Source organism: Amblyomma mixtum, chromosome 4, assembly GCF_055824585.1.
Source record: "Amblyomma mixtum isolate Tamu chromosome 4, ASM5582458v1, whole genome shotgun sequence".
In the NCBI taxonomy this organism is placed as follows: Eukaryota; Metazoa; Arthropoda; class Arachnida; order Ixodida; family Ixodidae; genus Amblyomma; species Amblyomma mixtum.
The window spans coordinates 74,053,998-74,079,390 of record NC_143015.1 but is presented as its reverse complement, the minus strand read 5'-3'; the positions used below and the strand labels follow the sequence as shown (position 1 = coordinate 74,079,390).

At 55.8% G+C, this 25,393-nt stretch overlaps 1 protein-coding gene across 1 annotated transcript; it reads left to right on the top strand.

Moving 5' to 3' along the window:
• Positions 1–203: 203 nt before the first annotated feature.
• LOC149347026 (uncharacterized) lies at positions 204–23,939 on the top strand. Its single transcript, XM_089541464.1, has 4 exons — positions 204–215; positions 752–1,715; positions 1,785–2,291; positions 23,896–23,939. The coding sequence occupies exons 1-4, from the start codon at positions 204–206 to the stop codon at positions 23,937–23,939; spliced, it is 1,527 nt and encodes a 508-aa protein (XP_089397590.1).
• The last annotated feature ends 1,454 nt before the right edge of the window (positions 23,940–25,393 follow it).

Genomic DNA, 25,393 nt, shown 5'->3' with positions numbered 1-25,393 from the left:
CCGGTTGTCCCAACACGAGCACGATCGCACGCTAATATCGCCTTCGCGGGTTCGCGTGAGGATGCGAAGCACTTTGCGAAATTCCAGTAAGCCTGGCTAGTTCGGGAATAAGTTCAGAAAAATAACCGAACGAATGGCGGCTCGCAGCAAATGAAGCTCGCTGGTGCGTCAGCTGCGCTCACGCGGCTCGTCACTCGTGCCTCATGGCTGCGGCTGTACTAGCTGTGTCCCGCTCATCTACGTCACAGTATATTGATGTGACGTCACTAAAACTTCTGTTATATTTCCCCTGTTGTGACGTCAGCGTTGATTGCGCTAGCGATGGGCATAGATTGTGAGAGTGAGCATTTAGGTAATCTTTGGAACCGAATTAAAATATCTTTTAAACGTTTGTTGTGTCCAATATCTGGCTGTGAGTGCCCTTGTGTACAGAGGAATCCAATAACAGGCTTTTTATAGCCTCAAAATTTGGTGTCTCCACCCCTTTAAAGATAACTGGATCCGCTAGGTGGCGCCGCCCTGGTTAGCTGGCTGCCTACCGCGCTCTGCTTTAACCTGCCCCTGGCCTGGTCCAGGGCCTCGCCCGCCCCTGGATTTACACTCCACCGCTTCAGGAAGGCTCCCGAAGCACGTGGAAACCATCGGCATCACGGTCCGCTGCCGAACTGGCCCTCCAAGCGTCTCCAAAACTGTGAAGCGGCGCGGCGCCTCGCTAAACCTAACGCGCCGCGCCTCCACCGCCGCAAAACAGCGTCTGACCAAGCCCCTGCAGCCCAGGCCCACCGATGCCGCCACCGCGGGGCCTGTTCCAACCACGTCGACAGCCGTCTCTCAAACGGGTACGTTCAACGCCGCCCACGCAACCGAGCACCTTCCTGCCGCACTTCACGCCTTGAGCGACGCTGGGAGCACCGGATCGACGGCCGCGGCGCAGCCGGCAGCGTTCGTCGTCGGCGCAGCGTCCACACCTAGCCAACTCCACGCTCTAAGGGACGCCAAGAGCTTCGGGGCCATAGACGCGTCGCAGCCGGCTGCGTTCGTCGCCGCCGCTGGAGCCGTTGCACCTACTCCAGCCAAAGGTCCCACTGACACCAAGACCTCCAGCCCGGCACCCGCGTCGCACATTGAGACTCCGGCTGAGGACTCAAACATGGACCTTACGACGTCCCCGGCAGACGACACTCCTTCCCAGGAAATCGGCTGGACCACCATCGGTGCCAACCGTAAGCCTGCCACCGCAGCCCGACCCCGCGCCGAGCTCATCACAGTTGCCATCCAGCTTCCCCCTGGAACCCTCACCCCCCAGCTACCTCTCTACGACGTACTCGCCGCGGTCGCCTCCGCTGCACAACTTTCCTCGAAGACCAGTGCCGACATCACCCTTCAGGCCAGGCCAGCCCAAAGCCTTGCGTTTCTAAAGACTCATTCTCCTCTCACCGCCCACCTCCTACTCTCTGTCACGCATCTTCAGCTTCATGGTAAGCCTGTCACCATCAAAACTTACACCCCCCATCCTCCCATCTCATGCCTCGGCGTCATTCATAACGTCGGGGGCCACTTCACTCCTGATGACCTCATGCATGACCTGGAATCTTTCAAAACAGATATTCTCGCTGCTCGCATGATGGGATCCACTCAATCAGTGCTCATAACGTTCGCTGGTACCATCATCCCCCACTTTGTTTATTTCAAACGCGTTGCCTTCCGGTGCCGTCCTCATAAACTTAGCACTGGCTTCTCCCCCATCCCACGTGCTGATCACCAATCATCATGCTTTTTTACACCTCATAAACCTAAGCCTCCCACCTGCACCCGTTGTCTCACTCTAGGCCATCGCGCCCACCAATGCCCCCAGCACAGCGTTCCGGCCAAGTGCCGTCGCTGTGCTGCTCCTCTACCCGCTGACCCTTCCGCTCATGTGTGTGCCCAGCCCTGGTGCGTTCATTGCCAGGTGAACACCCACCCCTCCCTCGACCCCACTTGCCCCTTCATCCTTGCTAAGCAACGCGAGTGTGCTAAAGCTGCATACCTCCGACGCCTAGCTGTGCGCCGGACCACTCAACCCACCACCCCTTCCTCCTCCCCCGCCTCCTCCTCCTCCTCCTCTAATCATGAATCTCCATCATCTCCGATCACGTCACCACCAGGCTCCTACGCAGCCATAGTTAAAGGATCCTCGGTGCCAGCGTCCCTCTCTTCCACTACACCACCCTCTCCATCCTTGACTGACGAGAGCCGCCCCTCCGACCTCCGGCTCGCAATGCTGGAACGCCAGCAGCGAGAGCAGCAGCGCATTTCCCACGATCTACAACAGCAGATACATGCCTTGACTCAAACCCTCCAGACAACCACCTCCTCTCTTACCTCACAGCTTAGCAAGCTAAATGAGCACCTTGCCACGTTCACCACTCCTTCCTCCAGCGCCCAGGTCGCCCCTTTGGCTGACCTTGTAGAACCCACCACACAGGCACATCACACTCGCTTGGTTCAGCTGGAAACTTCGGTTCTCCAGATCCTTACCACCCTCCAAGCACAATCAAAGCAATTGGAATCCTTCGCATCTATGCTTCAATCCGTCCATGAGTCACTGCCCCCGGCAAAAAAGAAGGAACGCGTACCATCGCGTTCCTCTCCACTATCATAATGGCATTTGGCGAGGACCTCGAGATTGTGCAGTGGAACTGCCGAAATCTTTGCCACAATAAGACCCCCCTCCACCAGTATCTACTCACCCGCCCCTCCCTACCTCATTTTCTCCTTCTCCAGGAGACCCGGACGGCCCGCAGTGTCCCAGGCTACCGCGCCTACCATGCCACTACGGCCACACCACTTGCGTCTATTTATGTACGCAGTGACGTGCTCGTAGAGCAAATTGACATCCCCTCCACCCTCCTTAAATATTTAGTTGGTGTGGTTTATTACCACCCTTCTTCCCGCATCTCACTCGTCCTTTTGTCTTTTTACAACCCCCCTGTCACTTCCTCTTTATTCTCTGCTGTGGGCAAATTCCTTCACTCTCTTTCTTCTACCTCCCATCTCCTCTTTGGTGGTGACTTTAATGCCCCTCACACACTCTGGGGCTACCCACAAACCCTCAAACCCGGCCGCCTCGTCCATTGTATGGCCCAGGAACGCCACCTCACACTTCTTAATACTCCTGGCTCTCCTACTCGAGCGGGCACTGCCTCACAACGCCCTACGACACCCGACCTCACTTTCTCTCGGGGTTCACTTTCCTTTCACTGGCAGGTGACAGCCGAAACTCTTCTAAGTGAGCACTTTCTCATCCATATCACCACCTCTCTCTCCCACATCCCTCGCTGTCATCCGATTATTCACACTGACTGGCATGGTTTTCGCACTAATCTCGCCTCCGACTCCTTTCAATCCTACGACGACTGGACGTCGCGCATCTCTGCAGCGCTCACGTCCAGTAGCCGTCGCGTTCGCTCTCGTTACCCAATCCAAGACCCAGATCCTCACCTTCTCCGTTTATGGCGTCGCCGTAAACGTCTTCAACGCTCCTTTCGCTCCCAACCACACAATGCCCAACTTTCCTCCCGGATCACTGCTTTGCGGGCCGAGATCGTCGCCCACTGCGCCTCCCTCGAGCACTCTCGTTGGAGTGCTCTTTGTGATGGCCTTGATTCTGCATTGCACTCGCGATCCGCATGGCCTCTCTTTAAATCCCTCCTTGGCACTAAGCCTGCCCTTGCTCCCACTCTAGCTAAAGCCCTCACTCAAGGGACTCCCTCCGAAGTTTTTGATCAACTCGCCTCTCTCTACCTCCCGCCCCCTCTGGCACCCTCCTACCCGGTGTACTCGGGTGGACCTAACCCCGATCTGGACCAATGCTTCACTCTCCGGGAGCTGGAATCTGCTCTGGCTGCTAATTCTACACGCTCGGCTCCCGGTGGGGATGCCATTACATACACCACACTTCGCAACCTTCCTGACTGCGCCAAAGAATTCCTCCTCCAAACCTACAATGATGCCTGGGAGAGCGGCTGCTTGCCGAGCTCCTGGACATCCTCCCTTATTTCTATGATTTCAAAACCGGGCAAACCTCCCTCTCTCTCTAACCTCCGCCCAATCTCCCTGACGTCGTGCGTTGGTAAGACCCTTGAGCGCATAGCTCTGACTCGCCTCTCTGATTTTCTTGAGGCACGGGAGTTCTTCCCCCATTCTCTCATTGGCTTCCGACGCCGCGTCTGTGCACAGGACATGTTTCTGATTCTCCAGCAAACGTTCCTGTCCCCTACACCTACTCAAATTTACGCACTTGTGACCGTCGATGTTCGCAAGGCCTTTGACGGTGTTTGCCACGATCACATCCTTTCTCAACTCGCCTCTTTGTATTGTGGCTCCCGCATGTACTCCTATATCCGCTCATTCCTCTCTAAACGTGTGGCTCGCTTTCGAGTAGATACCCACTTGTCTAACCCACACCACCTCACCCGTGGCACTCCTCAAGGTGCTGTTCTCTCTCCTACCCTTTTCAATCTCGCTATGGCCCCTCTCGCCTCCCAGCTAGCTGAAATTCCCGACCTGCATCATATATTTTACGCCGATGACATCACTCTCTGGTGTTCATCTGGCTCTCCCGGTCACGTACAGGACACCCTGCAACGTGGCCTAGATCTCATCGACTCCTTTCTCACCACCGCTAGCCTCTCTCCTGCTCCTGAGAAATCCGAGCTTCTCCTTCTCAACCACTCCTCCTACCAGCGCTCACACAACCACTTCGTCGCTCTCCACCTTTCTGGCTCTCCCATTCCTGTCATCACACAGTGCAAAGTTCTTGGCTTCCCTTTGCATGCGGCTAAGAATGTGCAATCCCTTCACCGCGCTGTCACCACCTGCCACTCTGTAACTCACCTCCTGCGGCGCGTGGTTACTCGACGCTCAGGTCTCCACGAGGCTCACGCGTGCCGAGTTGCCCACGCGCTGGCCCTCAACAAGGTCTTGTACTTTGCACCCTACGCTTCCTTCACTCAGACTCAACTTAACGCTCTCGAGACTGCCCTTGTGGGCCTCTACAAGGCAGCTCTCAACCTCCCTATCACTACCTCTACCACTAAGCTCTTTGCCACAGGCCTCTTCCATCCTCTTCGTTCTCTTCTCAGTTTCCATCGTGACTCGCAGCTTGCCCGGCTTTCCCTTACCCGTCAGGGTCAGTGGTTATTGACTCAAGCGGGTATCTCGCCCATTCCAATCTCCCCGTTTACCTCCCCTATTCCCACCCCCGCCCCCAATCTTCGTATCCTTCCCCTCCCGACCAACATGTCCCCCGTCCTGCACGCCGGACGTCGTCATGCGGCCGCACAGCACCATTCCCCTCTCTTTTATACCCAGGGTTTAGCTTACACGGATGCCTCCTTCGTGGCTCCTCGAGGTTCCTGCGGCTACGCCCTGCACCATCCACACCTCCCTGCTCCTGAAACCCACACCAGCGGGCCGTATCTACACCCTCCAGACGCATTGTCCCTCGAGGTGCTCGCCATTGCGCATGCCCTCCAGTCATTTTCCCTCCTTCCCTCTATCCAAGAGTACACAATCTATTCGGACTCACAAGCCGCTATACACCACATACAGAAACGCACCCTGACCCCTTCTCTCCTTCTCTTCTCGCACTGCAGCCTTCCATCGTTTTCTTCCGCTGGGTCCCTGAGCATTCAGGGATTGACGGCAATGAGCTGGCCCATTAAAAGTCTTTACTACTACTACTACTAAAGATAACTGGTCTGCATTTGTCCTTAGCTGGCTTCCCTATTCTGTGGATACGCTCAATAGCCACATCCGAAATTTTCAACCGGTCCAGAAGAACATCCTTGCAGACCGTGTTCTCAAGGTCTTGGGGCGTTTCGTCCTCGGTTTCCTTAACGCCAAACACAATTAGGTTGTTCCGCCTGCTTCCATTCTCTAGGTCGTCTACTTTCATAAGTAGACTGTCGACAGTTTTTTCCAGTGATTCTACTTTAGAGGTGTAGTCAGTAACCGTTGAGGAAATATCGTCTAGCTTCTTTTCGATAACAGACAGTCTCGTGTTAGTAGAGCTTGTATTTTGTTTCAGCTGTTTAAGATCTTCCATTATTGTTTGCAGCATTTCTTGTGTCGAAGGACCTGGGCTTGGTTCTACGCCACCACTCATAGCAAGCACGTCAACAAAACAATGATACATTGCTTTAAGGAGCGTAACTAACGGTCGTGGGCACGGCAGAAGCAGCAGGCACACATGGTCACTGCGGTAAGAGTAAACAGGCTGTTTGTCTCTTACCTGGACAAAAAACAGGAACGGATTTGTTAGCCGCATGGTTCCAACGCCTCCACCGTGCCCACTCGTCGCGAACCGGGCAGAAGCTTCTCTTTTATGTGCTGTGACTGGTGACGTAGTCGATGGTGGCGTGCGATGTGCATGCAGTAGTGGTGTCCAGTTGCGCAGTCCTATCAGTTTGGTCTTCGCGATGCATTCCGATGAAGAAATCATGCCGGAAACACGATGGTCGGTCCAATTTCCAGTGCTGTCGTGGTACGCCCCCTGTGATGCGGGTTCCACGTTCACGAAAAACACGGCCTGGACAAAAAACAGGAACGGATTTGTTAGCCGCATGGTTCCAACGCCTCCGCCGTGCCCACTTGCCGCCGTGCCAGATTGAACGAAACCGGCGAGCGCTAATCAAGCAGGCGCCAAACAGAGGCTCGGATTCCAAGGACAGGGAGTATGAACTTCTGTCTAGCTTAGACGGTACAGAGGAGAACGGAAACTCTGGTTCTATTGCACAAACTGTCCCAGACGGTCCCGAGGAGAACGGAACGGAAGCTCTCCCAAGTGATCCGTTGCAGCCGCCGCCGGAAACCTTTTCGCCTGCGGTACAGGGTGAACATGTCACACGCTTTGGTCGAAAAGTAAGAAAGCCGGAACGGTACGGTATTTGTGAATGCCACTCATGGAACCGCTTCCATTGAATAGTTGTTGTGTTTTGTTTTGCAAGTTGCTGCTTTAGTTTTCTCAAAGGGAAAGGGAAGATGTGGCGTTATCGATCCTCGTGTGACAGTATCTATCGTAGCAAGTGCACGTGTACTCTTGTGATGCTCGGCGCATGCGTGACGTACTCAGTGGCTGTATATATACTTGTAAGGTTGCAATAAGTGGGGCTTTTAGAGCGCAGCTCTTTGGCGTCCGTTCCTGGGTTTCGCGTCGTCGTCGGCGTTGTCGTCGGCCTCGTGACCAGCTCCGCCCCCCTTTCATCCCCCCAGCGCTAGCAGCGACCGACTGATACCGCTGGATGCCGCTGACGCCGCTAGAGAGTCAAGATAACGTGACTGCATAGAACACCGTCGCCGCCATGCAGAAAGAGGAGGAAAGGGTCCCCCCCCCCCTGTTCTTGTGTGGCGGATAGGGTGCTCTTCAGTTGCCGACGCGCCGGTTATTTCACGTAGGCCCCGGCACGTCGACGAATACGTGACCACCTTCCCACGGCTAGACCTGGTTCTTAGCGCTGCGGAAGCGAGGGTATCATATTGTTTGTGTCGGCATCGGCGGCGTTGTCCCTGAAACCAACTCCGCAGCTGGGGTTGACTCACTATCGGCGTCAGCGGCATCAGTCAGTCGCTGCTATCTCTTCCCTCCTCCCTTTATCGTGTTGTTAGTGGAGTCTTTGTTAAAGGAATACGTGTGAAAAATAAAAAAAAATTCTGTGATAGCGCATACATGTGTTGCTCGATTTCTTTGCCTCAATCTATCGAAAAGGTGAAACAGCTTATTTGCTGCGCTCAAATTTCGCATTAGGAAGTAACGTAATCGTCGGTAATTTTTTCCTTTGGGCGTGGGCCTGGGGGCCACGCACTAGTCTTCAACGATGTTTCGTCCTGCGAAACACCACACCGCCCACATTCAGGAACGGAAGACAGAATTCCTCCTAGAGAGAAGGTAGCCCGTGGTTAAAACTTATCTTGTAAGCTGAACAAGAAGCGAAACACAAGAAAAAATTTAGAAGCTCTAGAATTTTGACACCAGGCTTGTTAAATGAAATCGAACGCTAAAAAGCTGACTTCGTTCACTTTTGTGGCTGGCTATCGGAGTGATACAGGACGCCACGGACCGTGGTCCAGTGTTAACAATTGCCATTTTCTGTAGTGGAGCCACCTGCAGCCTACCGTACAAGCCCTACCATCCTAAGAGGTCGAGCAGGTAGAGGCTATGCTTCGGAAGGCATACAAGACGGAGCTCGGTCGATCTCTTAGAGTATCGGCGCATAAATTAATGGGCCTCGGAGTCTCGAAGAGATACCTACAGCACCAGGATGTACTTCTCTTCGCTGAAAAGGGACTTCTACATACGACCATGGGCAAAACCTCGCTGAGACGACTAGGCTACTCTGACAGCCACAATACAAATCAAGAGATGGAGGACATTCCAGACGACATCAAATCGACCTATACAGACCTACCCATCTCTTAACACATGCCGCCACAATTACGCAAAAGCAGGAGGGAAGTAAGGGCTCAGGGAAAAGAGCGGAACATCGCTGGCAAAAAAGAATCCGCATTTGTAGAGCAGCCAGCTACACAAGACACAGAGCCATGGTGGCTGCGGCAATTGACTACGCTCACAAGGAGCTAGCCAACATCACCATAAAGCGTCGTACCTCTATGAAGGGGAGGAGACTGCGATTGCTCTCGCAGTCACCGAAAGCAAGACAAGAGGCCAATGCCTGGTAATCATCTCGGTCGCATATTGCTTGTCAGAGATTCCAGCGATGCAGAATTGGCATAAGTGTCCACGCGTTCTAAGTCCACGTGCCTCAAGCGAAGAAAAATACTCCATCATTGGGCACCGGGACACGCCGGCAAGGCCGGGAACCACTGAGCGGACGCCATCGCTCGAGGACATTCTAATCGAGTGACGGCTGATGGCGTGCGACTGCAGCCAGTTGCCCAGACGTACGGCGACATACTGGAGCACCTTAGGGTTCTAAGCAGCATCTATCCTCGCCCCATAGCCAACTCACTAAAGAGCAGACTGTAAGTTGGAGACAGCTCCAAACAAACACATTTCCATGCTTATCTTACTTTAAACAAGGTGCACCCCACTACATACAGACCCGCATGGTCATGATGGGGAGAGACAGCCACACTATACAACACCACATGAAGATTCCAGCATAACCCTGCAGTCCCAATCATACTGAATGCCACGCCGGAACAGTGGAAGACAGCGACGTCCAGCTGGGAACCCGGCGACCAGCTTTCACTGGTCGAACGGGCCCAAGCTGCCACAGCCGCCGCAGGAGTCCTGGTCTAGGCACTCTACCCGTGAAGACTCCCAAGACGCTATGGGCAGTGTATAAAGTTTTGTGTCTCTCTCCCCGGGGAGTTAAAATGCTTAGATACAGGAGCCTTAAGGATGTCCTCCCCTCCTGCTGCTGCTGCTGCTGCTGCTGCTGCTGCTGCTGCTGCTGCTGCTGCTGCTGCTGCTGCTGCTGCTGCTGCTGCTGCTGCTGCTGCTGCTGCTGCTGCTGCTGCTGCTGCTGCTGCTGCTGCTGCTGCTGCTGCTGCTGCTGCTGCTGCTGCTGCTGCTGCTGCTGCTGCTGCTGCTGCTGCTGCTGCTGCTGCTGCTGCTGCTGCTGCTGCTGCTGCTGCTGCTGCTGCTGCTGCTGCTGCTGCTGCTGCTGCTGCTGCTGCTGCTGCTGCTGCTGCTGCTGCTGCTGCTGCTGCTGCTGCTGCTGCTGCTGCTGCTGCTGCTGCTGCTGCTGCTGCTGCTGCTGCTGCTGCTGCTGCTGCTGCTGCTGCTGCTGCTGCTGCTGCTGCTGCTGCTGCTGCTGCTGCTGCTGCTGCTGCTGCTGCTGCTGCTGCTGCTGCTGCTGCTGCTGCTGCTGCTGCTGCTGCTGCTGCTGCTGCTGCTGCTGCTGCTGCTGCTGCTGCTGCTGCTGCTGCTGCTGCTGCTGCTGCTGCTGCTGCTGCTGCTGCTGCTGCTGCTGCTGCTGCTGCTGCTGCTGCTGCTGCTGCTGCTGCTGCTGCTGCTGCTGCTGCTGCTGCTGCTGCTGCTGCTGCTGCTGCTGCTGCTGCTGCTGCTGCTGCTGCTGCTGCTGCTGCTGCTGCTGCTGCTGCTGCTGCTGCTGCTGCTGCTGCTGCTGCTGCTGCTGCTGCTGCTGCTGCTGCTGCTGCTGCTGCTGCTGCTGCTGCTGCTGCTGCTGCTGCTGCTGCTGCTGCTGCTGCTGCTGCTGCTGCTGCTGCTGCTGCTGCTGCTGCTGCTGCTGCTGCTGCTGCTGCTGCTGCTGCTGCTGCTGCTGCTGCTGCTGCTGCTGCTGCTGCTGCTGCTGCTGCTGCTGCTGCTGCTGCTGCTGCTGCTGCTGCTGCTGCTGCTGCTGCTGCTGCTGCTGCTGCTGCTGCTGCTGCTGCTGCTGCTGCTGCTGCTGCTGCTGCTGCTGCTGCTGCTGCTGCTGCTGCTGCTGCTGCTGCTGCTGCTGCTGCTGCTGCTGCTGCTGCTGCTGCTGCTGCTGCTGCTGCTGCTGCTGCTGCTGCTGCTGCTGCTGCTGCTGCTGCTGCTGCTGCTGCTGCTGCTGCTGCTGCTGCTGCTGCTGCTGCTGCTGCTGCTGCTGCTGCTGCTGCTGCTGCTGCTGCTGCTGCTGCTGCTGCTGCTGCTGCTGCTGCTGCTGCTGCTGCTGCTGCTGCTGCTGCTGCTGCTGCTGCTGCTGCTGCTGCTGCTGCTGCTGCTGCTGCTGCTGCTGCTGCTGCTGCTGCTGCTGCTGCTGCTGCTGCTGCTGCTGCTGCTGCTGCTGCTGCTGCTGCTGCTGCTGCTGCTGCTGCTGCTGCTGCTGCTGCTGCTGCTGCTGCTGCTGCTGCTGCTGCTGCTGCTGCTGCTGCTGCTGCTGCTGCTGCTGCTGCTGCTGCTGCTGCTGCTGCTGCTGCTGCTGCTGCTGCTGCTGCTGCTGCTGCTGCTGCTGCTGCTGCTGCTGCTGCTGCTGCTGCTGCTGCTGCTGCTGCTGCTGCTGCTGCTGCTGCTGCTGCTGCTGCTGCTGCTGCTGCTGCTGCTGCTGCTGCTGCTGCTGCTGCTGCTGCTGCTGCTGCTGCTGCTGCTGCTGCTGCTGCTGCTGCTGCTGCTGCTGCTGCTGCTGCTGCTGCTGCTGCTGCTGCTGCTGCTGCTGCTGCTGCTGCTGCTGCTGCTGCTGCTGCTGCTGCTGCTGCTGCTGCTGCTGCTGCTGCTGCTGCTGCTGCTGCTGCTGCTGCTGCTGCTGCTGCTGCTGCTGCTGCTGCTGCTGCTGCTGCTGCTGCTGCTGCTGCTGCTGCTGCTGCTGCTGCTGCTGCTGCTGCTGCTGCTGCTGCTGCTGCTGCTGCTGCTGCTGCTGCTGCTGCTGCTGCTGCTGCTGCTGCTGCTGCTGCTGCTGCTGCTGCTGCTGCTGCTGCTGCTGCTGCTGCTGCTGCTGCTGCTGCTGCTGCTGCTGCTGCTGCTGCTGCTGCTGCTGCTGCTGCTGCTGCTGCTGCTGCTGCTGCTGCTGCTGCTGCTGCTGCTGCTGCTGCTGCTGCTGCTGCTGCTGCTGCTGCTGCTGCTGCTGCTGCTGCTGCTGCTGCTGCTGCTGCTGCTGCTGCTGCTGCTGCTGCTGCTGCTGCTGCTGCTGCTGCTGCTGCTGCTGCTGCTGCTGCTGCTGCTGCTGCTGCTGCTGCTGCTGCTGCTGCTGCTGCTGCTGCTGCTGCTGCTGCTGCTGCTGCTGCTGCTGCTGCTGCTGCTGCTGCTGCTGCTGCTGCTGCTGCTGCTGCTGCTGCTGCTGCTGCTGCTGCTGCTGCTGCTGCTGCTGCTGCTGCTGCTGCTGCTGCTGCTGCTGCTGCTGCTGCTGCTGCTGCTGCTGCTGCTGCTGCTGCTGCTGCTGCTGCTGCTGCTGCTGCTGCTGCTGCTGCTGCTGCTGCTGCTGCTGCTGCTGCTGCTGCTGCTGCTGCTGCTGCTGCTGCTGCTGCTGCTGCTGCTGCTGCTGCTGCTGCTGCTGCTGCTGCTGCTGCTGCTGCTGCTGCTGCTGCTGCTGCTGCTGCTGCTGCTGCTGCTGCTGCTGCTGCTGCTGCTGCTGCTGCTGCTGCTGCTGCTGCTGCTGCTGCTGCTGCTGCTGCTGCTGCTGCTGCTGCTGCTGCTGCTGCTGCTGCTGCTGCTGCTGCTGCTGCTGCTGCTGCTGCTGCTGCTGCTGCTGCTGCTGCTGCTGCTGCTGCTGCTGCTGCTGCTGCTGCTGCTGCTGCTGCTGCTGCTGCTGCTGCTGCTGCTGCTGCTGCTGCTGCTGCTGCTGCTGCTGCTGCTGCTGCTGCTGCTGCTGCTGCTGCTGCTGCTGCTGCTGCTGCTGCTGCTGCTGCTGCTGCTGCTGCTGCTGCTGCTGCTGCTGCTGCTGCTGCTGCTGCTGCTGCTGCTGCTGCTGCTGCTGCTGCTGCTGCTGCTGCTGCTGCTGCTGCTGCTGCTGCTGCTGCTGCTGCTGCTGCTGCTGCTGCTGCTGCTGCTGCTGCTGCTGCTGCTGCTGCTGCTGCTGCTGCTGCTGCTGCTGCTGCTGCTGCTGCTGCTGCTGCTGCTGCTGCTGCTGCTGCTGCTGCTGCTGCTGCTGCTGCTGCTGCTGCTGCTGCTGCTGCTGCTGCTGCTGCTGCTGCTGCTGCTGCTGCTGCTGCTGCTGCTGCTGCTGCTGCTGCTGCTGCTGCTGCTGCTGCTGCTGCTGCTGCTGCTGCTGCTGCTGCTGCTGCTGCTGCTGCTGCTGCTGCTGCTGCTGCTGCTGCTGCTGCTGCTGCTGCTGCTGCTGCTGCTGCTGCTGCTGCTGCTGCTGCTGCTGCTGCTGCTGCTGCTGCTGCTGCTGCTGCTGCTGCTGCTGCTGCTGCTGCTGCTGCTGCTGCTGCTGCTGCTGCTGCTGCTGCTGCTGCTGCTGCTGCTGCTGCTGCTGCTGCTGCTGCTGCTGCTGCTGCTGCTGCTGCTGCTGCTGCTGCTGCTGCTGCTGCTGCTGCTGCTGCTGCTGCTGCTGCTGCTGCTGCTGCTGCTGCTGCTGCTGCTGCTGCTGCTGCTGCTGCTGCTGCTGCTGCTGCTGCTGCTGCTGCTGCTGCTGCTGCTGCTGCTGCTGCTGCTGCTGCTGCTGCTGCTGCTGCTGCTGCTGCTGCTGCTGCTGCTGCTGCTGCTGCTGCTGCTGCTGCTGCTGCTGCTGCTGCTGCTGCTGCTGCTGCTGCTGCTGCTGCTGCTGCTGCTGCTGCTGCTGCTGCTGCTGCTGCTGCTGCTGCTGCTGCTGCTGCTGCTGCTGCTGCTGCTGCTGCTGCTGCTGCTGCTGCTGCTGCTGCTGCTGCTGCTGCTGCTGCTGCTGCTGCTGCTGCTGCTGCTGCTGCTGCTGCTGCTGCTGCTGCTGCTGCTGCTGCTGCTGCTGCTGCTGCTGCTGCTGCTGCTGCTGCTGCTGCTGCTGCTGCTGCTGCTGCTGCTGCTGCTGCTGCTGCTGCTGCTGCTGCTGCTGCTGCTGCTGCTGCTGCTGCTGCTGCTGCTGCTGCTGCTGCTGCTGCTGCTGCTGCTGCTGCTGCTGCTGCTGCTGCTGCTGCTGCTGCTGCTGCTGCTGCTGCTGCTGCTGCTGCTGCTGCTGCTGCTGCTGCTGCTGCTGCTGCTGCTGCTGCTGCTGCTGCTGCTGCTGCTGCTGCTGCTGCTGCTGCTGCTGCTGCTGCTGCTGCTGCTGCTGCTGCTGCTGCTGCTGCTGCTGCTGCTGCTGCTGCTGCTGCTGCTGCTGCTGCTGCTGCTGCTGCTGCTGCTGCTGCTGCTGCTGCTGCTGCTGCTGCTGCTGCTGCTGCTGCTGCTGCTGCTGCTGCTGCTGCTGCTGCTGCTGCTGCTGCTGCTGCTGCTGCTGCTGCTGCTGCTGCTGCTGCTGCTGCTGCTGCTGCTGCTGCTGCTGCTGCTGCTGCTGCTGCTGCTGCTGCTGCTGCTGCTGCTGCTGCTGCTGCTGCTGCTGCTGCTGCTGCTGCTGCTGCTGCTGCTGCTGCTGCTGCTGCTGCTGCTGCTGCTGCTGCTGCTGCTGCTGCTGCTGCTGCTGCTGCTGCTGCTGCTGCTGCTGCTGCTGCTGCTGCTGCTGCTGCTGCTGCTGCTGCTGCTGCTGCTGCTGCTGCTGCTGCTGCTGCTGCTGCTGCTGCTGCTGCTGCTGCTGCTGCTGCTGCTGCTGCTGCTGCTGCTGCTGCTGCTGCTGCTGCTGCTGCTGCTGCTGCTGCTGCTGCTGCTGCTGCTGCTGCTGCTGCTGCTGCTGCTGCTGCTGCTGCTGCTGCTGCTGCTGCTGCTGCTGCTGCTGCTGCTGCTGCTGCTGCTGCTGCTGCTGCTGCTGCTGCTGCTGCTGCTGCTGCTGCTGCTGCTGCTGCTGCTGCTGCTGCTGCTGCTGCTGCTGCTGCTGCTGCTGCTGCTGCTGCTGCTGCTGCTGCTGCTGCTGCTGCTGCTGCTGCTGCTGCTGCTGCTGCTGCTGCTGCTGCTGCTGCTGCTGCTGCTGCTGCTGCTGCTGCTGCTGCTGCTGCTGCTGCTGCTGCTGCTGCTGCTGCTGCTGCTGCTGCTGCTGCTGCTGCTGCTGCTGCTGCTGCTGCTGCTGCTGCTGCTGCTGCTGCTGCTGCTGCTGCTGCTGCTGCTGCTGCTGCTGCTGCTGCTGCTGCTGCTGCTGCTGCTGCTGCTGCTGCTGCTGCTGCTGCTGCTGCTGCTGCTGCTGCTGCTGCTGCTGCTGCTGCTGCTGCTGCTGCTGCTGCTGCTGCTGCTGCTGCTGCTGCTGCTGCTGCTGCTGCTGCTGCTGCTGCTGCTGCTGCTGCTGCTGCTGCTGCTGCTGCTGCTGCTGCTGCTGCTGCTGCTGCTGCTGCTGCTGCTGCTGCTGCTGCTGCTGCTGCTGCTGCTGCTGCTGCTGCTGCTGCTGCTGCTGCTGCTGCTGCTGCTGCTGCTGCTGCTGCTGCTGCTGCTGCTGCTGCTGCTGCTGCTGCTGCTGCTGCTGCTGCTGCTGCTGCTGCTGCTGCTGCTGCTGCTGCTGCTGCTGCTGCTGCTGCTGCTGCTGCTGCTGCTGCTGCTGCTGCTGCTGCTGCTGCTGCTGCTGCTGCTGCTGCTGCTGCTGCTGCTGCTGCTGCTGCTGCTGCTGCTGCTGCTGCTGCTGCTGCTGCTGCTGCTGCTGCTGCTGCTGCTGCTGCTGCTGCTGCTGCTGCTGCTGCTGCTGCTGCTGCTGCTGCTGCTGCTGCTGCTGCTGCTGCTGCTGCTGCTGCTGCTGCTGCTGCTGCTGCTGCTGCTGCTGCTGCTGCTGCTGCTGCTGCTGCTGCTGCTGCTGCTGCTGCTGCTGCTGCTGCTGCTGCTGCTGCTGCTGCTGCTGCTGCTGCTGCTGCTGCTGCTGCTGCTGCTGCTGCTGCTGCTGCTGCTGCTGCTGCTGCTGCTGCTGCTGCTGCTGCTGCTGCTGCTGCTGCTGCTGCTGCTGCTGCTGCTGCTGCTGCTGCTGCTGCTGCTGCTGCTGCTGCTGCTGCTGCTGCTGCTGCTGCTGCTGCTGCTGCTGCTGCTGCTGCTGCTGCTGCTGCTGCTGCTGCTGCTGCTGCTGCTGCTGCTGCTGCTGCTGCTGCTGCTGCTGCTGCTGCTGCTGCTGCTGCTGCTGCTGCTGCTGCTGCTGCTGCTGCTGCTGCTGCTGCTGCTGCTGCTGCTGCTGCTGCTGCTGCTGCTGCTGCTGCTGCTGCTGCTGCTGCTGCTGCTGCTGCTGCTGCTGCTGCTGCTGCTGCTGCTGCTGCTGCTGCTGCTGCTGCTGCTGCTGCTGCTGCTGCTGCTGCTGCTGCTGCTGCTGCTGCTGCTGCTGCTGCTGCTGCTGCTGCTGCTGCTGCTGCTGCTGCTGCTGCTGCTGCTGCTGCTGCTGCTGCTGCTGCTGCTGCTGCTGCTGCTGCTGCTGCTGCTGCTGCTGCTGCTGCTGCTGCTGCTGCTGCTGCTGCTGCTGCTGCTGCTGCTGCTGCTGCTGCTGCTGCTGCTGCTGCTGCTGCTGCTGCTGCTGCTGCTGCTGCTGCTGCTGCTGCTGCTGCTGCTGCTGCTGCTGCTGCTGCTGCTGCTGCTGCTGCTGCTGCTGCTGCTGCTGCTGCTGCTGCTGCTGCTGCTGCTGCTGCTGCTGCTGCTGCTGCTGCTGCTGCTGCTGCTGCTGCTGCTGCTGCTGCTGCTGCTGCTGCTGCTGCTGCTGCTGCTGCTGCTGCTGCTGCTGCTGCTGCTGCTGCTGCTGCTGCTGCTGCTGCTGCTGCTGCTGCTGCTGCTGCTGCTGCTGCTGCTGCTGCTGCTGCTGCTGCTGCTGCTGCTGCTGCTGCTGCTGCTGCTTGCTGCTGCTGCTGCTGCTGCTGCTGCTGCTTGCTGCTGCTGCTTGCTGCTGCTGCTTGCTGCTGCTGCTTGCTGCTGCTGCTTGCTGCTGCTGCTTGCTGCTGCTGCTTGCTGCTGCTGCTTGCTGCTGCTGCTTGCTGCTGCTGCTTGCTGCTGCTGCTTGCTGCTGCTGCTTGCTGCTGCTGCTTGCTGCTGCTGCTTGCTGCTGCTGCTTGCTGCTGCTGCTTGCTGCTGCTGCTGCTTGCTGCTGCTGCTTGCTGCTGCTGCTTGCTGCTGCTGCTTGCTGCTGCTGCTTGCTGCTGCTGCTTGCTGCTGCTGCTTGCTGCTGCTGCTTGCTGCTGCTGCTTGCTGCTGCTGCTTGCTGCTGCTGCTTGCTGCTGCTGCTTGCTGCTGCTGCTGCTTGCTGCTGCTGCTGCTTGCTGCTGCTGCTGCTTGCTGCTGCTGCTGCTTGCTGCTGCTGCTGCTGCTTGCTGCTGCTGCTGCTTGCTGCTGCTGCTGCTGCTTGCTGCTGCTGCTTGCTGCTTGCTGCTGCTTGCTGCTGCTTGCTGCTGCTTGCTGCTGCTTGCTGCTGCTTGCTGCTGCTTGCTGCTGCTTGCTGCTGCTTGCTGCTGCTTGCTGCTGCTTGCTGCTGCTTGCTGCTGCTTGCTGCTGCTTGCTGCTGCTTGCTGCTGCTTGCTGCTGCTTGCTGCTGCTTGCTGCTGCTTGCTGCTGCTTGCTGCTGCTTGCTGCTGCTTGCTGCTGCTTGCTGCTGCTTGCTGCTGCTTGCTGCTGCTTGCTGCTGCTTGCTGCTGCTTGCTGCTGCTTGCTGCTGCTTGCTGCTGCTTGCTGCTGCTTGCTGCTGCTTGCTGCTGCTTGCTGCTGCTTGCTGCTGCTTGCTGCTGCTTGCTGCTGCTTGCTGCTGCTTGCTGCTGCTTGCTGCTGCTTGCTGCTGCTTGCTGCTGCTTGCTGCTGCTTGCTGCTGCTTGCTGCTGCTTGCTGCTGCTTGCTGCTGCTTGCTGCTGCTTGCTGCTGCTTGCTGCTTGCTGCTTGCTGCTTGCTGCTTGCTGCTTGCTGCTTGCTGCTTGCTGCTTGCTGCTTGCTGCTTGCTGCTTGCTGCTTGCTGCTTGCTGCTTGCTGCTTGCTGCTTGCTGCTTGCTGCTTGCTGCTTGCTGCTTGCTGCTTGCTGCTTGCTGCTTGCTGCTTGCTGCTTGCTTCAGTGATCTTCAGTGGCACCGACGACGACGATGCTGGGGATTGGCTCACATCCTATGAGCAGGCGAGCGCACACAACAAATGGGACAAGAAACCAAACTGAACAATGTGATTTTCTATCTGACGGGCGTGGCGAATCTGTAGTATCGGCACGAGTCGGAAAATACACCTTGGTCCAGTTTCAACAGAAGTATTCCGCCGTCCGGCAGATAGAAAACTCCGCGTCATATAGCGCTTCCTTGAGCGGTCGCAGCAGGTAGGCGAGAACTTCACGAGTTACATCGAGGATGTCGTTGACCAGTGGCAGAGGGAGAAAGCACAGATGTCCGAAACCGATACGGTCGTGAATATTCTCAAGGGCTTAGATAACGACGCATTTAAGATGTTTGTACGAGACCGGAGCACCGACGCAGAAATCGTCACCCTATGTCAGAGCTTCGACCAACTACGCACGGAGAAGGTTCTCAATCGCGAACACACCTCGAACGTTGAATCGCTCGCTGGGATGGGCGATCCAAGAAACCAGTCATCGTTCCTAAGAGCTTCATCGGTGAAGATGTTGCTCGTCAGCTCTCACTTACTTCACGCCATCAAGAACCATCGCCACACAACTCCGAATCTGCGGCACAGCATTCAAGAAGAGGTCAATGAGGTTCCCCCGCAAGCCCCTTAGCCCCGGCCTCTCGTGCCCCGCTGACATATGCGGACCTTGTTGCACGACCTCGACCACCTACCTATGCTCCGCCTACTGGTCCCGTTCTACTGCCCGCATGTTTGTCTACCGCCTGCTCATCTCCGAAACTACTGGGGCACATCTGACAATATTCGACCGCCTGCTGAAATGGTAAACTCCTGGAACACGCCTGACAACCGCCCGATCTGCAACTTCTGCGGCTTGCCCGGTCTTGTGGCGCGGCTTTGCTGTCGACGCATGAACGCTTCACGACCACGTCCTGAAGCTTCCGGTTACTCGCTCCAGCGTCAGCACTCACCTCCTGCTGAGCCGCCCCTAAGCCTTTCTCTGTATCCTGAGCGCACCGCCTTCTCCGCACAACGTTCGCCTTCGCCACGTCGGCGCAGCATCCCTCCGATGGGACGGCGTGCTGCGGTTTCTGTCATGGATGCAGCGCTTTGCGGCTCTTTGAGGAAAGTGCAGACGCTCCTTTCTGGTCTGTCGTTACGAACTGCAAGCGCGCAGCTCCTACAGCCGTTGCACTGCTCGTGTAGTCATTCAAGGCATTTTATATTTGATCGAAATCTTCGTTCTGCTGTCATGTTCGCATTCGATTCACTTGGGCTTGAATTTCCTATCGCTCCTCAACGCTGTCATCGACTGCGCTCGGGCTTAAGTAGCGCTGTCTAAGGTGCCGAATCGCGTGCCAGAAGCTGAAATTTGTGGTGTGTTTGTTTCTGCCAAAGCTTTTGTCGCCGACAATACTGATATTCCTGCGTGCTCTTCCGAGAATCTGCATCTCTCCTGTGACTATGGTCGCGATGCCAGTGTCTTCTTCACGCCGTCTCCTACTTTTCTGCGCCGCCATGGTCTGTCGATGCCTTATGCACTGCACACTATATCTGCCGGCCACACCGCATCGTTGGTCTTTAGCCCGTTGTTAAGCCCATTCGATTTGCGCCGTATGGTATACGTTGGCACCGTGCAGCACTTCCGTTCTCGACCACCACCACGACGCCGCCGCAGAATCGCCGCTGGTCGCCATCGACGCCCTCAGCTCACCTGCTCCTGCGCCCTCCCCGTTGTCCACCTACGTTATTCCTTCGCTCTAATGATGCCGCTCTTCCTCCAACTCAGTAAACCTAGCTTCTTGAGTTTCTTAAGGAAATTCGCTCCTGCTTCGATTCCCAACAACGCGTTTTGGGACGTATGTCGACTGTCGAGCACCGCATTGACACCGGTGCCTATTCTGCCACTGAACGACGAATTATTGAACAGGCGGACACCATGCTGAAAAGCGGCGTTATCCATGCTTCCAACAGCCCATGGGCCTCCCCGGTTCTCCTCGTCAAGAAGGATGGCTGCGTTCGATTTTGCTCCGATTACCGCCGCACTATTAAGACGACCGCAAAGGCGTCCACCGTTTTGCCCCGTATTGATGACGCTCTGGACTGTCTACAAGGCGAGAAGCTCCTTTCGTCACTAGATTTGCGCTCTGGTCATTGGCAGGTTCTGGGGATTCGATGTCACGTGAGGCATGCAAAAAGACGATATAAACGCTGCTTTATCGTTTTAATTCACAACAGTGCTGAAGGCAGCCTTCCTCATGAGCCAGCATGATAAAGACTGAGGAAAAAGCAATTATTTTGCAGATTTTTCATGCCTCACAAAAAGGTTTAGAGGACGCCCAGGAGGCGCCGGCGGACACGTTTATCCGAAGGCTGCCGAAGAGATGATAGCTTCAGAGCGGCGGCGGGAGCGTCCGACAGAGGCCGAGGTCCAGAGCGTTCTCTCCCGCGCATGCTCACTGCTTCGTCTTCCTTGCGCGTGCTGAAACGGTGGTGGTACAACATAAAACCTATCTTTGGCGTCACAGTCCTCATTAGGCCGCTGTAACTAGAACGAAACACCATGAGAAATTCGGCAATAGATTTTTAGCCGTAGTAGAATAGAAGTTCATAATCCACGTATAATAATGATCATTAAAAACACGAAAACGCGCACCCAAAAGTTGGACGTCCATGGTTGTTTAAAAAAAACATTTTTTGCCATTTTTTATGGTATATTCACCGTAAATACCATGACGTTTATGTTAGTTCCCCAATGCTTTTAACGATGATATGCCCGTACGAGATAAAATATTCTTTGCTTTTCCTCGGTTGTTCGGTAGCTGCATGAGATATTAAAGAAATGCACTGGCAAAACTTTATTACTTTTATAGCATCGAGGCACACGATGGGAAATCTTGCGATGGGGCACATATCCTGTGACATAACACCCAAATGTTAAGCCTGCTCGGATTTGCGTCGAAACAGCACGTTGCTCGTAAAGAAGCCCTGCCCCGACCGATGGCACATTTGCCATACTATATATGGCCGACCTGGGCTAGCCACAACCATCGGTAGCGGATTGGTTGCGCCACCTCCCATCCAAGCCGAGCTGCTCTCAGCAGAACGCTTAGACTGGTTGAATGTACACAGCACATTAGACAGCTATGAATGTACCGCTTCTCGGGTATCCTTGCACTGTGGGTAGCTAGGAGAAGAGAAGACTACAGAATCTGCATAACGCATTTTCAAGAAGTATAGAAATGCAAACCTTCTACGGCTATGGTTGCGAGAAGGAAAACTTTTTCCCTTTGTGCAGCTGTACATTCGTTGAACAAGTACTTCAGACCGCGTAGTGGACACATCTAGGGTGGCCATAGTAGCTCAGTGCGCTCGTGCTGAAGGGCTCAGCAGTCAGTATGGCAATGGCAGCTAGGACATATTCTGGTAACGTAAAAATCATCAGCCTCCATACGCACAGTGCAAGGCAAATGCCTATTCCATGTCTCTCCAATTAACCCTGTCCCCTCTGGTGTCTGGTAACCGGGAGCGGGAGGAGTGGGTGACGGAACAAACGAGGGTAAATGCATCCTAGTCCAAATCAAGAGGTAGAAGTGGGCTTGGGCAGGGCATGTAATGCGAAGGCAAGCTAACCGCTGGTCCTTAAGGGTAACGGAGTGGATTCCAAGAGAAGGAAAGCGTAGGAGGGGGCGGCAGAAAGTTGCGGGGGGGGGGGGATGAGATTAAGAAGTTTGCGGGGATATGGTGGCCGCAACTGGCAAAGGACAGGGTTAATTGGAGAGACATGGGAGAAGCCTCTGCCCTGCAGTGAGCGTAGTCAGGCTGATGATGAAGTTGATAAGCTTTTTAAAACGAAGTTTGAAAAAATGAGATAGAATATTTGCAAAAATCAAATAATATTCAAAATGTAGTAGACTTATAAGAAGAATGTGATTGTCTCTGGTAATACGAGTTGATTTTGAATAAAAGGTTAGCGCTCTACCTTAGCGGACATAGAATATAAGGCAAAAGTTGCTAAAAAAATAAAACGTTACTCTACACTAGCCACAAGTAGGTGAATCAATGTTAAAAAACAGAAGGTAGTGTCCAGTCTGTTTGCCATTTCTAGAGCCCACTGTACTTTTGATCTTTTGCGTTGTTCCCTGTTTTGATTCACATACTTCAGGCTATGATGAACCAAAACAGAAATAAAAATGAGCGCATTCTAAGTAGCGCGGTGGTACGTGGTAGGTTTAATCCACCCGTTCTGCAGAAATGTCGGTGTTGTAGACGTAGTCTTTGACGTTGGGAGGGAGAAATTGTTGCGCTAGAAGTAAACGTCACTACTCTTCTGGAGGGTAATAATTGCTGCGAGGTTGGAATTGGCTTACTATGAATGATGTTCAACAGCAATTTGTGGCACCATTGATCGGAATTCTCAGTGCTCATTAATTACTTCTCTTTTGTCGTATTGCGTTCTTGACTCATACCTTGCTTCGAATTCAGTCAGATTTTTTGAGTTGACGCTTTTTGTGATTACTATTACTTCACTTAGTCATTGTTTGATTTCTTATCCCGTCATTTTGTTACTTTATGTGTCCTAATTTTTTTATTAGTAATTTAGGGCCTTGGTTTTGTTCTCGGAATATATTACTTATTTACTACTCTGTAACTCACTTCCGGATATTGCCGTCCATGGATTAGTGTCAATAATTAAAAAATAAATAAAAATGACGTGATGACGGCAATATCAGTTTTTGAAATTTCAAAAAGGTAGTTCCCCTCGGGGATGTGGCTCAACAAGTTTTGATGATTCCTCGGGTAATTTGAAAGTCGAGTTGTCGTAATGCGCGCAAACGGACGCCCACCGATGAACGACATTCCGTGGCGCCTGTAATCAGGCATTCAGAATATTGCGACAAGTCTTAGTCTTTGTTTGGTCAGTGTTTAAAGCTTCCGCGAAGCCGGTTTATTGCTTTGTTTGTTGCAAGACGCAACCAAATTTATCTCGACTGGCCGGATCCAGCCTCAGCCCGTTCTAGGTTGTTCCAGACTGTTGTGCTAACGTTGCGCGCGTATCTGGAAAGTTAGCTATCAGCTTTAAGTTCAGTGCAGCTGAGGGCGGCAGGCATTCTGTTCCACGACCGCCGAGCACGCTTATTGCTTTCGCCGCCGCCGAGTCAGTTCACTGTGGTCGGAGATCAGCCCAATAAAGAGATTCATTTGGAAGCCTTCTTTCGCTGCCTTCCTCAACTTAGTTACCCTCGGGGATGTAGCTCAAGAAATTTTGGCCATTTCTCGGGTTATTCGAAATTCGCTTGGTCGCGAGGCGCGTAAAGAGACGCCCACCAGTGAAATATATTCCGTGGCGCCTATAATAAGGCAGGCACATTATATAATGTAATATATTCAGGCACGCTTTCGTAAAGGATACTCGACAAGTGACCATATTCACACTATCAGTCATGTGATAGACAAATGGGCAGAATATAAACCTGTCCTATATATAACCTTCATAAATTACGAGAATGCATTTACTTAATCCGAAACCTCCGCTGTCATGCAGGCATTGCGCAATCAGGTTGTAAAATAGGCAGATGTAAAAATGCTTGAAGGTATCTATAATGGCAACACGGCTACCATAGTCCTTCATAAAGCCGGCTGTAAATTTCCAATAAGAAATGGTCTCCGGCAGGGATACATGATCTCGAAAAAGCTATAAACTCTTGTTTACACGACATATTCAAAGGCGTTGTTTGCAAATTGTTGGGGATCGAAGGTAAAGGAGAATACCTTAGAATCTGATACGTGCTGATGACATCGCCTTCTTAAGTGAGTCACGCGAAGAACTGCAAAGCATGGTCAGTGAGTTATACAAGAAGAACGGAATGGTGGGTCTAAAAATTAATTTGCAAGTCTCGGAAGAGAACAGCACTTTTCAATTGGTAGCGAGGTGCTGGAAGTGGCAAGGTAATACGTCATTCTACGGCACGTAGTGACCACAGATTTCGACCACAAGAGTAAAATAAATATAAGGATAATAATGTGGTGCAGCGTACTTTACACGTTCTCTCAGACCATGAATGGCAGTTCATCATTATCCCTAAAGGCAGAAGTATCTAACAGCTGTATCTCGTCGGTAATAACCCATCGGGCATAAACTTGCGGGATAACGAAAAGGGTTAAACTTGAGTTATGGACAACCCAGCGAGCTATGAATAAGAAAATGATAGGTTTCAAGTTGAGATACAGAATACGGGCAGAGTCGGCCAGGGATCAAACGCGAGTTAAATGCATACTGGTCGAAACCAAGAGGAAGAAATGGGCTTGGGCAGGGCATGTAACGGGAAGGCACGATAACCGATGGTCCTTATAGGGTCCATGGAAAGGGTGTTTGATCCTGGTTACAAAACGTTTGCACTATGCAGGGTTCACGCCCCCGAGCATCCATGCCACGTGCGAGACCTCATGAGCGAGAAAGAAATTTACATTTTTATAATTCCCGATTTTGTACATCCCGGCGACCAGCGGAGGAAGTGACGACAGTAGTCGGGGGTTATCATTGATTTGCAGCGCAAACTCTTCAGAAATCACGCAGCCACCATAGCCGCGGCCATTGAGGTAATTAGGGAAGCATCATCCCTATCAAGGGCGCATTGGCACAGAACAACGTTAATTATTGACATATGGTAGATGCTTTCGCACTAAAGCGGCCGAAGTCAGGTTAATGATGATTGTCTCTACTGTAATAGAAGGTAACCCTGGTATTGGAAGTTAGTTAACGAGCGTACTAGTTAACACGCTTCTCCTGTTCTCTGACGCCTGCCATGGAACTTAATTCCTTGCCGGAAGGTTTTTTTTTTTGCCACAAAGAGCAGATCTTTAAAAGCTCATGGCGGGCTTACCCAAAAGCACATGGAGATTGTTTGGTGTGTTTTGTTGTAGGCGTTGTTGATCAAAGTGTATTATGTTTGATTCTGTATAATAGTATATCTGCTCTGAATGCATATCAGCGCTATTTTCGCAATCGGGCCTACGGTATGAGGAGTGCGTCCTTTTACTTCTATTTAGGTGTGATTCCATGAAGTGTGCAAGAACTCTTGCGTCGAGCGCGCAGTCTTCTGCCCCACTCGATCATGTTTATCTCCATGGGTCTCACGAGACTTCGGGTTCGGATCCGCTGAGCATTGTACATGTGAAGTTTATACTCCCCAATGAGAATAATATGAAATATAAAATTGAAAAGAAAACACCGGACGGCAAACAGCTTCAACGGTACCTCATGTTCGTATTATTTGTGTCTAGGCCAACTGTAGGAGAAAAGCTTCTCCCATATTTTCAATGTAACCAGGGGCCGTGCAGTCTGCGGCAGCAAATTACTCGATTACATTTCTGTTAAAAAGATTATTCTTCTCATTCCAAACAGTTTAGCTTCACCAAATCAAGAAATCGTAGAGCTACGCTTATTTTCCATGCGCATTGACCAGTCAGAGCAGACTGCATTTAGGAGCAGAGAGTTCCGGAGAGAAGACGAGGTTTAAAGGAGGAGGACACGGTCAGACCGATACGAGCTGTATGGTCAGATACAACCTAATTTTACAGTGAAGCGCCGCCTGTGGCGTTATCTATCCTCGTGTGATAGTATCTATCGTAGCAAGTGCACGTGTACTCTTGTGATGCTCGGCGCATGCGTGACGTACTCAGTGGCTGTATATATACTTGTCAGGTTGCAATAAACGGGGCTTTTTCCTTTGGGCGTGGGCCTGGGGGCCACGCACTAGTATTCATCGATGTGTCGTACTGCGAAACACCACATGGTGTCAGAAGTGGTTGTCCAGGTTATACGGGACCCACGGCAGACGTAAGGTTACCGCCTGTGGCCGCCCGCCAGCAGCATCGTATACCAGCCAGATAACAGCCCAGAAA